Source organism: Medicago truncatula, chromosome 4 (genome assembly GCF_003473485.1).
Source record: "Medicago truncatula cultivar Jemalong A17 chromosome 4, MtrunA17r5.0-ANR, whole genome shotgun sequence".
Taxonomy (NCBI): Eukaryota; Viridiplantae; Streptophyta; class Magnoliopsida; order Fabales; family Fabaceae; genus Medicago; species Medicago truncatula.
In genome coordinates, this window is record NC_053045.1 from 45,974,540 (window position 1) to 45,991,280 (window position 16,741).

The window sequence follows — 16,741 nt, forward strand, 5'->3', positions numbered from 1 at the left end:
TCCTTCATGTTTAGCAAGTAGCAGAACTAACATATTTTTATAGTAAGCAAGAGGACTTTTGATATAAATTAAAATCACTCAATCATTCAAAATGTCAAGATAACGTAACGTGGTTGACTTTATTAGGTAGGTAGTATGTTTTTTATATTGAATAAATCATTTGCCACATGTGGCATATCATAGTACACTAACTTTTTATATTATATGCACTACTAAGTACCAATATAAATTATAACCTATAGAAACAACTCTCGCTTATGAATTTGAACATCATTTGATCAAAATCACAAACAAAAAATGATGCCTCTACGCTTATATTTGACAATTGTACTAATAGCAATTGCATTTTCATTTACATCTTTTGCAATTGATACAAGTCCTCATGAAGATAATTTCCTTCAATGTCTCTATAGTTATTCACATAACATAACTTCAATCTCTAAAGTTGTGTACACAAAAACCAATTCCTCTTACTCATCAATACTCAAATTTTCAATTCAAAACCTCAGATTTGCAACCAATGAAACACCAAAACCCCTTGTCATTATCACACCTACACAAATTTCCCATATTCAAACAGCCATAATCTGTTCCCAACACCATGGCATGCAAATTCGAATTCGTAGTGGTGGCCACGACTTCGAGGGTCTCTCCTTTGTTTCAAATGTTCCTTTTGTAATCATTGATCTCACAAACTTTAGAGGAATTGATGTAGATGTAGAAAACAGAACTGCTTGGGTTCAATCTGGTGCAACCCTTGGTGAACTTTACTACAAAATTGCCCAAAAAAGCAAAACTCTTGGTTTCCCTGGAGGTGTTTGTCCTACTGTAGGTGTTGGTGGACACTTCAGTGGTGGTGGCTATGGAACCTTGTTGCGTAAATACGGTCTTGCGGCCGATAACGTCATTGATGCTCACATAATTGATGTGAAGGGTAGGTTTCTTGACAGAGAAGCAATGGGTGAAGATTTGTTTTGGGCTATTAGAGGTGGTGGAGGAGCAAGTTTTGGTGTCATAGTTTCATGGAAGATTAAACTTGTTCAAGTTCCATCAACTGTAACGGTGTTTACTGTTCCAAGAACATTGGAACAAAATGCAACAAAGCTTGTTCACAAGTGGCAGTTTGTAGCTCATAAACTTGAAGAAAACTTAGCCATTAATATTATCTTGCAAAGGCTAGATTTAAATTCAAGTAAACAAGGTGAGCCAAAGTCAACAGTACTAGCTTTATTTCAATCCTTGTTTCTAGGAAGTGTAGATAACCTCTTACCCTTGATGGAAGAAAAGTTTCCTGAACTTGGTTTGGTTAGAGAAGATTGTGTTGAAATGAGTTGGATTGAATCAGTTCTTTACCTTTTTCGGTTTCCAGAAGGCGAACCACTTGAAACGTTGCTCAACAGAACACTAGCTGCAAAGGATAATTCCAAAGCGAAATCTGATTTTGTCAAAATTCCTATTCCTGAAACTGGTTTAGAAGGATTATGGCCTTTGTTTGATGAAGATGGTGCGGAAGATGTACTAATGGTATTGTTTCCTTATGGTGGCATAATGGATAAGATTTCAGAATCTGAAATTCCATTTCCACATAGATATGGAACCTTATACAAAATTCAATATGCAGTGCACTGGCATCAAGAAGGTGATGAGGTGGAAAAGTTGCACATCAATTGGATTAGAAAACTTTATAGTTATATGGAACCTTTTGTTTCAAAGTCTCCAAGAGCTGCATATATTAATTATAGAGACCTTGATATTGGGGTGAATAACATTAATGGATACACAAGCTACAAGCAAGCTAGTATTTGGGGTGTTAAGTACTTCAAGAACAACTTCAAAAGATTGGCAAAAGTGAAGACAAAAGTTGATCCTCTAAACTTCTTCAGAAATGAACAAAGTATACCTTCTCATGTGTCCAAGGGACGCAAATAGAATTTCTTGGAGCTCAAAAGGTCATAGTAATAAAATACAAGCTGCTTTGTTATTTCTCAATGATAGTTATCTTTTATATGTGTACTTTTAATTTATACTCATACTTAAGAAAGGAATGAATGAATGCTTATAGATTAGCAGTGGCAGATTCATAAGCTTATTGTAAAATGTTGAGAAGTATGGAAATTCCCAACAAATAGAAAAATAAAATGATAGAAAGGTTTATTTTGGAATTGATAGTATGAAGAAGCTTAGTCAATTGATAGAAACTAAATAGTTTTCATAAGCAGTAACAAAAGAAAGATATACAACAGATTGCATAAATGAAAGCTTCCCAAATTTTCTGGTAAACCATATAGGACCAAATTATTCTTTCGACATATAGATTAAAAAGGGAGCGAAATCAGATTTGTCATCACTATTAATGTATTTCTTCGAAACATAAGTAAAATTAGTCCTCCGCTATTAAGTTAGGGCTCTTAAATTAGAAAATGCAGCACACATGTTGCGAAAGAGAGGTCAGCTAGGTAATGTCCTAGAGCCAATCTTAAATTTTCATTCAGAAAGTTAGAAGAAATGCAAAAACAGATTTGTTGCAGAAAATATGAGCAGAGAGCCAAAGAAAATAAAGGCAACATGTTCCTCGTTAGAACCTTCTGAGTTAGTTTTGTGGAAAGCCATAACGACGGAGAAAAACTACTAATAGATTTGTCATTGGTGTGCCTAACTGGATTTTCGACAGAAGGGTTGATAGTTTCGCGTCATATCTAAGACCTCTAACAACCAATCATGCCATATTGAAAATGAAAATTACTAGTAGTGCTATTCCAAAAGAATAAAAAAGTTATAATTAAAGGCTTTTCGATTTTTCTTGTCAAAAGGGGATCTGATAGAATGCATATTTTTCTTGAAAACAACGGTATAATTCTTTCTGGAGTCCTAAATACAAGAGACAGTTGAATCAACAAAAGTTGTTTAGGACCGGAAGGAATAAGAAGGAAGAGAAAGCAATGGTTTCTTGGTTTTCAAGATTTGGGAAAGTTCCCTCAAAAAGATTTGGCACAAGCTCCGGAGCAAGCATAGGACCAAAAAAAGCAAGGGATAATGAAGATTTCTTATGCTTGAAATGGTTGATTATCTAACTTGCTTGGCAAAGATATTTCTTTTTCAGAACTGGTTCATTAGGCACTAGTGGAGTGGTAGCAGTAAAAGGTTGAGGAAATGTCATTGATGGTTGGAAGAAAGAGGAGGGAAGAAGAAGGGTTAGAGCTAATGAAGTGAGATTAAAATCACAAAGACAATGGTTATTTATAAGGAGAAATTGGAAAAAAACAGTTGCTAAAATCTAGGAAAATTATGTGATTGCTTAATTTTCAGGTACAAGAAATTGATTGGTTAATTTTGTACGAGCAAGTGGTCGTGGATATGATTAAATTCAGATTTTTGGAAGTGGTTTTTAGTAACAACTTCACTCTATTTAATGCTATTATTTGCAAAATGTCCTTCAATGAAATCAATTTCCATATAACCAAGTTGTTTGGGCTCCAGCGGCAAGGAGTTCCTTCCAAGGACGTATTCGGAGAATACCGGGTTCGATTCTCAGGGGAAACAACGCTTGGCCAGTGCGCATGCCTCTACGCATGAGCCGAATTAATTGTCCACCTTTGGTGGGTCGGAAACCGATGCGAAAGCAAAAAAAAAAAATCAAAATATAATTAAAAGTATTGGGTAGTTTAGGAAGTACAATTATGTTTTTGTTTACATCAAGAAAATTAATTAAATTTAACCACTTTTCTTAATCTATATAAAAAAAAAGTTGTATTACTCATAATTGAATGAGAGAGATCCAAGGAAAAAAGTGAATAGAGTACTTTATCTAACATGTACAAGTAAAATGGTATTGCATTATGTATAAATATCATTTTTTATCATTGAATTGAAAAATCATATCATATTTAATTTAATTTAATAGTGAGATTTATTTCACTTGTGGATAATAGAATTGGCCAAAACATATCTAAGAAAAACGAATTGGCCAAAACATGGATATGTTCTTGGCAAAATCACACCTTAAAGAAAATAGTTTGAATCTAGGTTTATCGATAACGGAACTTGAGATTCAGTTAGAGCAGTTGATAATACGTACCAATAGTAAACGTGATCAAATGGTACCTAGCAAATAATTTACTTATCAGAAGTGGACTCATGTGAACCAAACCATTGGGATTATGTGGGGTAACTCAGTAGTTATTTTTGGATCCAGGTCTACAAGATTTACCGTCTAACTTGTTCACGTGGAAGATACTCGGTTTGTTTCCAAAAAATATGATATATGTGTAGTCAAATACTCTAAAATATCATGATAAATAATTTTTTTTTTTGAAAAAACTAAACTAGTCCAACCAAATTGACAAAATATGGAGATCAACCATGAGATCTTGAGGAAGAGTCCTAAGCCAATACTACCGGACCAATCCAAGTGAATTTCATGTTAAATATCAAGAGAGTTTAATATCATTAGTCTATTAGTTCATTAGTCTATTTTAAACATAGAACAAATTGATACTTAATTAAATGTGTTCATATGAAATGATTTGTTTTTGGTCGAAAATATGAAATAGATTTTTAAATAGACTAATAACTCATACCAGACTTTCAAAATATTAGACTTAAATCTTTTACATCTCTGACTTCAGTCTTGCAAATATTAGATTATTAAGGGTTCTAGCAGAAAAAAAAAATCAACTAAAAAATAGTTAGTTGTCGAATTTCCTATAATTTTGATGTATATTTATATTTAAGTTTTGAAATAAAAATGAATTGCTAAGGGTAATTTTGTTTAGCAAAAGGTCCGGTCAATAGGTAGTTAATTGATAGTTAACTTTCGAGTTGCCTTTATAAAATTTAGCGGAAATACGAACACTTTTTTTTTTTTTTTATTGTTTTTCGTTGTACATATATTTTACATAAACTTATTTAAATTCCATTTTTAATATTAAGTTTATACATTTTTAAGTTTGAAATATAAAAATAATGTTCAACAAAGATAGGTAATTACTTTTCAAATACCCTATAATTATGTCGTCGATTTGAGTTTAAATTTAAACGTAATAAATTAAATGGTTTTCTTAAGGTGAACTTGGTTAAAAAAATATCTAACCAAAAAATAACTACATGATAGATAAGTTTTGAGTTTTTGTCCAAAAAAAATGTACCTTTTGAGTTGTTGACAAACATACACAGACATGAGACACATAAATGGAGAGAGAGATATATCAAACTACATCAATGAATGTTACGTCAATATTACACCGCTCAATAATACAGTATTACATTACGCAACAACACTTATGCTAGACTCCAAACACTTGGTTATTTAGAAAACTCATAAGCGTAATCACTTGGATTATGAGTCAAAAAATCAGTTGAATTAAATTTTAATTTGCTGCAAGCCTGCAACTTGAAGAGGTTGATGAGAGATTAATTAAAACATATGTTTTTTTTAGGGGATAAAGCATATGTTGTTTATATTTATTAATATTGTTCGAGTCTTTAGTCCTCTTTTTTTTAAAATAAAAATAAAAATTGATGAATAGAATAATTAGTTATGCTTATTGAAATAGCAGACAAGATAATCAAACATTAGAAACAGTCAAAAACAAAAGGGAGCCAAGCAATCGAAATACATTAAAACAGCTCTAAATAGTATAAATAGCATACAAATCAATCATATACAATTAAACACAAAACTAATTTGCTTCTCCAATATGATGTCACTTTGGAATAAGTGGCTTAGACCAAGGTGTGTTCTTCTCCAATTGTCACATATATATTAATAATTTAGTGCATGCTTTCTCTGAATTGGATTGTGATGTTTCAACGATAACTAATACTAGTAATTAAATTTGTTTCTAATACAAGACGTACGGTCATGTATCTGTTTTCTTAATTTATGCAACTTTTGTAATGGTCCCCTTGCATTGCATATTTATTGTTTAGCAAGTAGCCATAACCACTTCTAATTCAAACCAAAGAAACTTTATTTTAATAATAATAAAATGTTGAAATAAAACCACATACCCTGTCTGTTTAGCAAGGAAAATTTTCTAAGCTTTGTGCATCAAGTAAAAAAGGTGAGTCAAAGTCAACAGTACTAGCTTTATTTTAAGCCTTGTTTTTTTGGAGGTGTAGATGAACTCATGCCCTTGATGCAAGAGAAGTTTCCTGAGCTTGGTTTGGTTAGAGAAGGAATATGGCCTATATTTGATGAAGATGGTGACAATGATACTGTTTCCTTATGGTGGCATAATGGATAATATTTCAGAATTTGAAATTCCATTTCCACATAGATATGGACATGGCCAGTTATGTGTAACTGCAACAAGGCCCTTGGCGCCGCAAAGCCTCTAACATAAACGGGCCTCAAAATTTGAAAATAAAAAGCTTGTACTCACTAAGGATGTTTTTTCTGTCCATAAAAAAATTACTTTATAGTTAAAAAAAAAATGTATCAAAACCACCGTTGAATACTTCTTTGGAAAAAGTTGGAAATTTTGGGTGTGCCTGTCGTATTATGTGTCACATATATGTGGGATGTTATTTAGTGTTTTGAGGTCTATTGAACAAGCTATATTTGTGAGTTTGATACCTGTTTTTGTTTAGTAAAATACATTTTTAGTTACTATATATTTAAATTTTCAAGTTTTGTATTTTGCGGTGATTAAAAAATTCACATTTTTTTATTCCATACAAGTAATCAATTCCATCTAAAAATTGATGTCAGTTTAGCCATTGAAAAATCTATACAAACCTGTGAATGCCTTCAAATAATTGGAAGGTTAACATTGAATCTTATGAATGACATCCAAGAGGGTTGTCTTACATTGCAATGGATTTTAACCTAAAAAGCTATTACGTGTTAATCTAAGGTTAATTAATTTTCTGAGACTCAAGGCTTTGATTGGCTTGAAGAAATCGATTGACATTTCTATGATGATCAAAGGTAGCATTAATAATTTGATCGGATGCAACGTCTTCTTTCAAATCTCAGCCATGACAAAAAAAAAAAAAAATGAAGGTTCAAGTTAGCAAAAGTGCACATTTTTATTTGAATAAAAAAAAATTAATATTCATTAGTGTAAACCAATTTAAAGCAAGAGATAATTAAGTAAATATCCCTCAAGCTATTTATTATAAAATACAAGTGGATCTAAGTTAGCAAATTTGTGAAGTTAACAAATATGTTTTAACACTATTTTTTCATACATAAGACTATTATAATTTTTTTCATCAATTGGAGGCTTTAGTTTTTTCCAAGAGCATGCATTCCCACTTGTTTCTATTGAAAAATCATAAGCCTAATCAGTTGGATTAAAGTAATGTTGCAACTTGAAGAGATTGATGAGAGATTTATTGAATAATCAGATTAGATTGGTTTTTTTTTTAAAAGAGTCAGATTAGATTGTTGTTAACTACTCTCTAATTTTATTTTATTTTTGGTCAAGAACTACTCTCTAATTAATTTTGTTTTAACATGAATAAATATGATATTGTTCAATTTTTCGGTCCTCTTTATTTTTTTAATAAACATGCAAAATGCAGTGATAAAAGGAATAATTAGTAATGCCGATTGAAGTAGTAGTAGACAAGATAATCAAAAACGAGGACGCCAACTACCACAAGCCACCAAAAGACATAAAAACATAATCTAAATTTAAATAGTAAATTGTTTAAAGACTAAATTACATATCATGTGAGTAATTCAACAACAATTCCGAATAAAATTACATAAGATTAATTTACCTAAAGTATAATTTAAAGGGGTGAAGATCCTCTCCATTTAACAAAATAAATGGAGTTTTGCTAGTTTGAGAGAGATAGACACAAGAAATAGATGGTGGGTCCTACTACTAAGTGGATTCCACCATCATTAATTATATTTTACTTTTTTCAAGATTTTATGTGTCTTTATCTCTCCAAATTGAAAAAATGGAGAAACGCATAAATGGAGAGGATCTTAATCCAATTTAAAGACTAGGCTAAACTAATTAACTAGATGCCAATTTGAATTAACTGGATTGGGCCAAGTGTCCAAGTTGTGTTCTCTCCAATTGTCACTTGCATACATACTTTTAAACTAATTTTTTGAATCTTTTTTTATACATTGTTTCTACCATATATTTTTGTCTCTGGATCTTATGATGTTTCAACAATAACTTAAATTAATATCTTCACCAAAAAAAAAAATAACTTAAATTAATATGCATCTAATAGATAACAGTCATTTATATATTGAAATAAGAAGCGTGTGATTCCAATTAATAATTACAGTTAACTTAAATGGACCAATAGATTATTCGTTTTGTTTATTCAACTTTTTAGAATGGTCTTCCTGCATGTTTAACAAGCAGTATCAACCACTTCTTTTAGTCAAAAAAAAAATCAACCTCTTCTTGTTAAAATCAAATAAAAATATTTATTTTAATGAAATTGATAGAGACTCATACCTTGTATGATTGCCCGGGGTTTTCTTTTGTTTTGTTTTTTTATAGTAAGGACGGGACTTTTCTAATATAAAATGATTCAAATTCTAAGCTATAGTTTCACGTGATTGACTTACTTCTCTACTATGCATGTTGGATTTAGAAAACTTTAACTAGTTGGAATTTCCTTAGTAGAGAATTTATGAAAACAACTTTGGCAGTTTATAATTTTTTTTTTCTTCTTTCAAAAAATAATAATAATTGTTTTTCTAACTTATTTTCATATGCTCTCTACGATTAATCAAGTGATTTGATTTAAAAGTTCTACCAATGACACATTGTTCAAGAAAACTTGAGAGAATTTATTTTCATATGCTCTCGATGATAACTTATGAAAACAAACTATGATTTGAGGGACAGATAGTTATTTTGATATTTAAATGTGTAACGAATAGTCGCAGTAGTATCTCAATGTATTTGAATTTTAAAATAGTCTTTGATTTTCATTTTGTTGGTCAAATAGTCTCGGAAGTGACAATAAATAAGTATATTGAAGTACTAATATGACTATATTAACAAAGTATTTTAATGTTACAAACTATTTTGACTAACGAAATGCATAATCGTAGACTATTTTAAAATTTTGATACATTGATGGACTATTATATGGCTACTCCTTACATACAAAATGATAATTACCTTTTATAAATAAAACACAATATGTTGAGAATAAGAACAACAACCTTATGCAAAACTTGTGGAATCAAATAAGTGCACATTTGCTAACTTATATGAGAAACAAATTGTTTTTATAGTTTTGTTACAAAAAATAGTTTTTTTTAAACAATTAGATAAAGCACAATTATGCAATAAGTGTTTAATTGTTAATCCACATGGATATTTATCTTCGAGCATGTAGAAACCCGCCTATAAATTTGAAGCATCATATGCACAACATTACTAAAACAAAATGATGCCTCTAAGCTCATATTTGTCTGTTGCACTTATTGCTATTTTATTTTCATATGCATCTTCTGCAATTGATACTAATACTTATGAAGATAACTTCCTTCAATGTCTTTCTAGTTATTCACATAACTCAACTTCAATCTCTAAAGTTGTGTACACCAAAACCAATCCCTCTTACTCACCAGTACTCAAATTTACAACTCAAAATCTAAGATTTGCATCCTACAAAACACCAAAACCACTTGTCATCATCACACCTCTAGAACCTTCCCATATTCAAACAGCCATAATTTGTTCCCAAAATCATGGCCTCCAGATTCGAACCCGTAGTGGGGGCCATGACTTTGAGGGCCTATCCTATGTTTCAGAAATTCCATTTGTTGTCATTGATCTCATAAACTTCAAGGAAATTGATGTAGATGTAGAAAGCAGAACTGCTTGGGTTCAGTCTGGTGCAACACTTGGTGAACTTTACTACACAATTAGCCAAAAAAGCCGAAATCTTGCTTTCCCAGCTGGTGCTTGTCCTACAATAGGTGTTGGTGGACATTTCAGTGGTGGCGGCTATGGAACCTTGTTGCGTAAATATGGTTTAGCCGCGGATAATGTAATCGATGCTCACATAATTGATGTGAAAGGTAGGTTACTTGACAGAGAAGCAATGGGTGAAGATTATTTTTGGGCTATTAGAGGTGGTGGAGGAGCAAGTTTTGGAGTCATAATTTCATGGAAGATAAAACTTGTTGAAGTTCCAGCAACAGTGACGGTGTTTACAGTTCCAAGAGCATTGGAACAAAATGCAACAAAGCTTGTTCACAAGTGGCAGTATTTGGCAAGTAAAATTGATGAAAACATAGCCATCAATATTGTCTTTCAAAGGATAAATTCAAGTAAAAAAGGCGAGACAACAATTCTAGCTATATTTCAAGCCTTGTTTCTTGGAGGTGTAGATAAACTCATTCCCTTGATGGATCAAAAGTTTCCTGAGTTGGGTGTGGTCAGAGAAAATTGTATTGAAATGAGTTGGATTGAATCGGTTCTTTACCTTTTTCAATTTCCGAAAGGTGCATTACCTGAAGTGTTGCTTAACAGAACACTAGCTGCAAACAGCCCAAGATTTATTTACAAAGCAAAATCTGATTTTGTGAAAACTCCCATTCCTGAAAATGGATTAGAAGGAATATGGTCTTTGTTTCATGAAGAAGGTGCCAAAGGTGCAATGATGATATGGTTTCCTTATGGTGGAATAATGGATACTATTTCAGAGTCTGAAATTCCATTTCCACATAGAAAAGGAAATTTATATCATATTCATTACCAGGTTGATTGGCAACAGGAAGGTGATGAGGTGGAAAAACTGCACATTAATTGGATTAGAAAACTTTATAATTACATGGAACCTTTTGTTTCAAAGTCTCCAAGAGCTGGATACATCAATTATAGAGACCTTGATATTGGTGTGAATAACATTGATGGATACACAAGCTACAAGCAAGCTAGTATCTGGGGTGTTAAATACTTCAAGAACAATTTCAGAAGATTGGCAAATGTGAAGACCAAAGTTGATCCTCTAAACTTCTTCAGAAATGAACAAAGTATACCTTCTCTTGTGTCCAAGGGACACAAATAAATTAATTGGAGTAGCTAAGGTCACGATAATAAAAAATAAGCTGTTTTGTTATTTCTCTTTTATATGTGTATCTTTTCTTTATAAATAAAGGTTTAGGGGAGTGGGGTCTAGAGCTAAGGGGTAAAGGCTTCAAGGCTCAAAGAGCATTTTTAGAGAGATAATTACATATTACATGCCAACAAGGTCTTCTTCAATCGGGAGCAAGAAGATTTCCACATCTTTTTTGGATGAGTATCTGATGCAGCATTCATCAACCCCTAGATATTCTATGTGTGTATTTATTTTTACATGTTTGTTTACTTTTACTTAAAACAATGATACTTGAATAAATTACTAAAGTTTGGTGTTAAACTTGACATATATTTGTGTTTATTGAAAGGATATTCCTGCGAAAACTGCTGGTTACACCCCCTATATTTGTAGTTAGCCCTTTGACACCATTTAATCAACAAAATGGCCAAAGAATGCCTATAACTAGCCGGTAACAGTTGCTAAAACTTTCGAGATACATGCTCATATATCTTCAACGACAACTTTGAATGACATCACAAGTTAGCTAAACTATCAGTACATTTATTAGTTTCTCGGAAAATATGCTTAATTTTGGCCTCATGATCTTCTTATTGGGAACAACAAGACCTCACCCATTAGTCGCGCTTACATACTTGCCCTACAAACAATCAACTACATTAACTTTAGAATCCATAAGAAGCCTCCTACATGTTAAATATCTTTTTCTTGTGAATTGAAGACCCTCTTATCATCTACTCCTATGCTGGTCAGAGTTATACCGAAAAAATTGGACAAACCTCAAATTTAAGCACCATTTGCATCCCTTAACACCCCTCCGAAACATGTTAACCTAGAATTTTGATGAGCACGATCCGTATTGATATGAACGCATCCTGGCAGGGGCAGTTTCCAGTTGATACTCATACACGTCTTCATCTTTATCGTTGGTTGAAATAAGGCAGCATCATTATGGTAGTCACTCACTTGTTTGAAAACAACAATCCGAAGTTTGTTACGTAAATTCTAGGATAAGTATGTTTAAGTAAATTCTGTTCAAGTACACTTTTGGTGAGATTTGAGAATTTGATAGAGTTTGGGATAATTTGGCTTATTTTGGCTTTTTAAAACCTGCCATGATGTTACTTAGAATTATGGGATGAAACTATAAGTTGTATTCCATGCTCTGTTGTAAACATTTTGAGAATTACATAAGTATTTATATTGTTTACTGTTTTTATGCATTTCGAATTTCAATTTGTTTGGAAAAGATATATTTGCACACAGTTTTTTAGAACTAGCATGCTCATGTTCTTGTATAAAAAAAAAAAAAAAAAATCAAAATGCTCATATAACATGTTGGCTGGACCACCTTCATGTTGTTCAACCATCGCAAGTCCTCGTCTCCAGCTATGAAATGACGACTTGGAAGGCAACTATTCCAGACTGGATCAAGGTCCAATCCTAAAGTGTGAAGGCTTAATAAAGATTCTGATCCAAATATGGATCACCTACTCCTACATAAATAAGGCTGCAAAACAGAGAAAGGGATTACTCGGATCACAATCACACGATTACTCGGATCACATGTCCAGACTGGATCTAGGTACTCTTATCACAATCACACGATTACTCGGATCACATGTCCGAGAAAGCACAACCGCCTAACATCCTCGTGCTTACGCGGAAACTTCAACCGTCTATAAAAAAGGAGTCACCCACTCTAAAAAATTAGCACACTCTCATTTAAAAAAAGCCTCTTTATTACAAGTACATCATTTTGCTCCGGTGAAAGACAACCGCATCCCACCTACTCTGGTCGTCGTCCTTACACTTTCTTTTCCACTTGAAATGTATAATTTAAAGACTAAACTAATTAATTAAGTGGATTGGATTGAACCAAGTTATATTCTCTCCAATTGTCAATTGCATACTACAAAACTATTATTTTTTTGTGCAAGTTAACTCTTTATTAAAGCTTTGTTTTAAACATATTTCCTTGTCTCTGAATTGGACTACGATGTTTAAACAAGAATTAATACTTAAATATGTTTCTGATAGATGAGTTCATTTTTATATATTGAAATAAGAAGCATGCTCCCAATTAGCTCGCTTTCTTTATGCAAAATTTAGAATGGTAGTAAGTAGCAACAACCACTTCTTATCAAATAAAAAATTGATTTCAATGAAGTTAGATAAAACAACAAAAGAAAAAACACCATACCCTGCCGGCTTAACAGGGAGAACTATTGTATAAAATTGAAAAAGTCAAGATTCAAATGTGTAGTTTCACATGCTTGACTTGTCTACCATAGTAGTTTTAGCAGATACTTTATTTAGGAGATAAGCGTTTGAGAAATTTTTCATAAGTTGTTTTTCAACTTATTTCTATAAAAATTCCTAGGATAACTTATGATAACGGTTTATAATATATGAAAACAGACTGTTTTATTCTTTCTTTTTTGTAATATAGTTTATAAAATGAAACGAAAAAAATTATACGTAAGCACTTATTTGATAAGCGGTTATGTAATAAGTGTTTAATTTGTCTATCCACTGTAGATTTATTCTCTACACCCACTAGAGTCTAAAATCTAGCACAAGTGGTTGGTGCGAAGTTTAAAAAAATGAAACAAAATAAAGTTTACATAAGCACTTATTTAATAAGCGGATTATAGATTTCAACTCCAAATTATTCTATATACCAATAAAAATTAGAGCATAGAGTGACACTTATAAATTTGAAGCATCTTATGCACAACACTACACTAACAAAAAAATGATGCATCTAGGCTCATACTTGTCTATTGTACTAATTGCTATTTTATTTTCATTTACATCTTCAGCAATTGGTACTACTACTACTACTAATGAAGATAATAGCTTCCTTCAATGTCTCTATAGCTATTCACATAACTCCACTTCAATCTCTAAAGTTGTGTACACCAAAGCCAATTCATCATACACATCAATACTCCAATTTTCAACTCAAAATCTCAGATTTGCAACCAACAAAACACCAAAACCACTTGTAATTGTCACACCTCTAGAAATTTCCCATATTCAAGCAACCGTAATTTGTTCCCAATACCACAGCCTGCAGATTCGAATTCGCAGCGGCGGTCACGACTTTGAGGGTCTGTCTTATGTCTCTGAAGTTCCATTTGTTGTCATTGATCTCATAAACTTCAGAGAAATTGAAATAAATGTACACAAAAAAACTGCATGGGTTCAATCTGGTGCAACACTTGGTGAACTTTACTACGCAATTAGCCAAAAAAGCAAAACTCTTGGTTTCCCTGCAAGTGTTTGTCCTACTGTAGGTGTTGGGGGACACTTCAGTGGTGGTGGATATGGAACCTTGTTGCGTAAATACGGTCTTGCAGCCGATAACATCATTGATGCCTACATAATTGATGTGAAGGGTAGGTTTCTTGACAGAGAAGCAATGGGTGAGGATTTCTTTTGGGCTATTAGAGGTGGTGGAGGAGCAAGTTTTGGTGTCATAGTTTCATGGAAGATTAAACTTGTTGAAGTTCCATCAATTGTGACAGTGTTTACTGTTCCAAAAACATTGGAACAAAATGCAACAAAGCTTGTTCACAAGTGGCAATTTTTGGCAAGTAAACTTGATGAAAATATAGCCATGAATATTGTCTGGCAAAGGGTAAATTTAAATTCAAGTAAAAAAGGTGAGTCAAAGTCACCGGTACTAGTTTTATTTCAAGCTTTGTTTCTTGGAGGTGTAGATAAACTCATACCCTTGGTTCAAGAGAAGTTTCCTGAGCTTGGTTTGGTTAGAGAATATTGTATTGAAATGAGTTGGATTGAATCTGTTCTTTACTTTTTTCAGTTTCCAAAAGGTTCTACACCTGAAGTGTTGCTTAACAGAACACAAGCTACACTTGATATATTCAAAGCAAAATCTGATTTTGTGAGAATTCCAATTCCTGAAACTGGATTAGAAGGCATATGGCCTTTATTTGATGAAGAGGGTTCCAAAGATGCAATGATGATATGGTTTCCATATGGTGGCAAAATGGATACTATTTCAGAGTCTGAAATTCCATTTCCTCATAGAAGTGGAAACTTATTCATGATTCAATACTCGGTTCATTGGCATCAAGAAGGTGATGAGGTGGAAACACTGCACATTAATTGGATTAGAAAACTGTATAGTTATATGGAACCTTTTGTTACAAAGTCTCCGAGAGCTGCATATATTAATTACAGAGACCTTGATATTGGTGTGAATAACATTAATGGGTACACAAGCTATAAGGAAGCTAGTATTTGGGGTGTTAAGTACTTCAAAAATAACTTCAAAAGGTTGGCAAAAGTTAAGACTAAAGTTGATCCTCTAAATTTCTTCAGAAATGAACAAAGTATACCTTCTCATGTGTCCAAGGGACGCAAATAGAGTTTTCTGGAGTGGCATAGGTCATAATGATAAAATAGTAGCTGCTTTGTTATTTATCTTTTATATGTGTATCTTTTCTTTGTTATAATAAAAGTAAATTGATTTTTATTTGTGTGTAAAGCATCAATCCTACGGGGTTTGGTGTGTGTATTTGTATTAATATATAATATATAATATATGAGATATATCACTTATCATATGTGGATAAATATCGCTCCAAACTTTTATTTAATGTTCTTTATACAGGGGTGCCCTTGAGGATGGGTGGGTGGGAGGGGCGGCAGTCCAGGGCACCAAAATTATTATTTTTACTTAATAGTTAGTACAATATAGATATATGATAAGAGTTAAATACATATATTTTAGGCACTTTAATTACTTGTTTTACAAGTTATCTCATGAAAAGCTCCAAAATAATAGATAAATGGAATTTTATGCTTTTTATGTCTAATACCAACCAAGTATGTAGGAATTTGCTTGCCAAGGGATTTAAAGATCAAAGAAAGTGAAGAAAATAAGATGTTGTTATCGTGGCTAAGCTAGAAAATCAGATGATGTCACCATGGCCACGACGAGCCTGCAGCGAGGCCATGGCCATGAGGCTCGCCACAACGAGCCTGCAATGGAGTCACAACGAAACAAGTCATAGATCATGGAAATCCTGCAAAATTGTGTGTGGCTAAGCGATCCTGGGCGTCGCCATGGCGAGCAAAGGCGGTTTTGACAGCTCCAATGTTGATGTGGCAGAAATCCACTGGTGAAGAAAGCTTCGCTCACCACGGTGAGCCTGGGTGTGACTAAGTTACGGTGCAATTTTTCAGAAAGTATATAAATAGCCCCAAACCTCAGAACAAGTGGAATTATGTCATTTTTAGGGAGAGGAAAACAGAGAAACATAGAGAGACCCTAAAAACAAAGCGTAGTATAAATGATTTTTTAGATTAAGAGTTTACTCACAAAGATTTTTTATGGAAACTTACTCACAAAGATACTCATTATTATTCGCAAAGAAAATGATAAAACAAATGAAAAAAGAAACCTCAACCCATGGCCGAAAAGAATAATTAAACGGGTGTTTGTGCACATAGTTGTCGTTGTCGTTTTAAGTATCTTGATATTTTTGGGGTGTTAAAGACCAATTTTTAAAGTTAGAAGAGCAATTTCCAACTACTAAAACCCTTATTTCTCTATTTCGGTGCCTAAACGGTGAAATAAGTTTGGAGGTTTTGTGTTTATTGCTAGTTACACCCACCTTCGTCTTCTTAGTTACACCTAGTCACCATTTCATCAACAAAATGCACA

The 16,741-nt window shown here is 32.7% G+C and overlaps 3 protein-coding genes across 3 annotated transcripts; all 3 read left to right on the forward strand.

Annotated features, from left to right (window-relative positions):
* Positions 1-246: 246 nt before the first annotated feature.
* LOC25493354 (berberine bridge enzyme-like 18) lies at positions 247-2,188 on the forward strand. Its single transcript, XM_013601836.3, has one exon. It carries the CDS (start codon positions 298-300, stop codon positions 1,927-1,929), a length of 1,632 nt encoding a protein of 543 aa, XP_013457290.1. The 5' UTR covers positions 247-297; the 3' UTR covers positions 1,930-2,188.
* A 7,136-nt stretch (positions 2,189-9,324) lies between these two features.
* Positions 9,325-11,368, forward strand: LOC25493355 (berberine bridge enzyme-like 18). Its single transcript, XM_013601837.3, has one exon. The coding sequence runs from the start codon at positions 9,382-9,384 to the stop codon at positions 11,008-11,010; it is 1,629 nt and encodes a 542-aa protein (XP_013457291.1). The 5' UTR covers positions 9,325-9,381; the 3' UTR covers positions 11,011-11,368.
* A 2,372-nt stretch (positions 11,369-13,740) lies between these two features.
* LOC25493356 (berberine bridge enzyme-like 28) lies at positions 13,741-15,648 on the forward strand. Its single transcript, XM_013601838.3, has one exon. It carries the CDS (start codon positions 13,799-13,801, stop codon positions 15,437-15,439), a length of 1,641 nt encoding a protein of 546 aa, XP_013457292.1. The 5' UTR covers positions 13,741-13,798; the 3' UTR covers positions 15,440-15,648.
* The last annotated feature ends 1,093 nt before the right edge of the window (positions 15,649-16,741 follow it).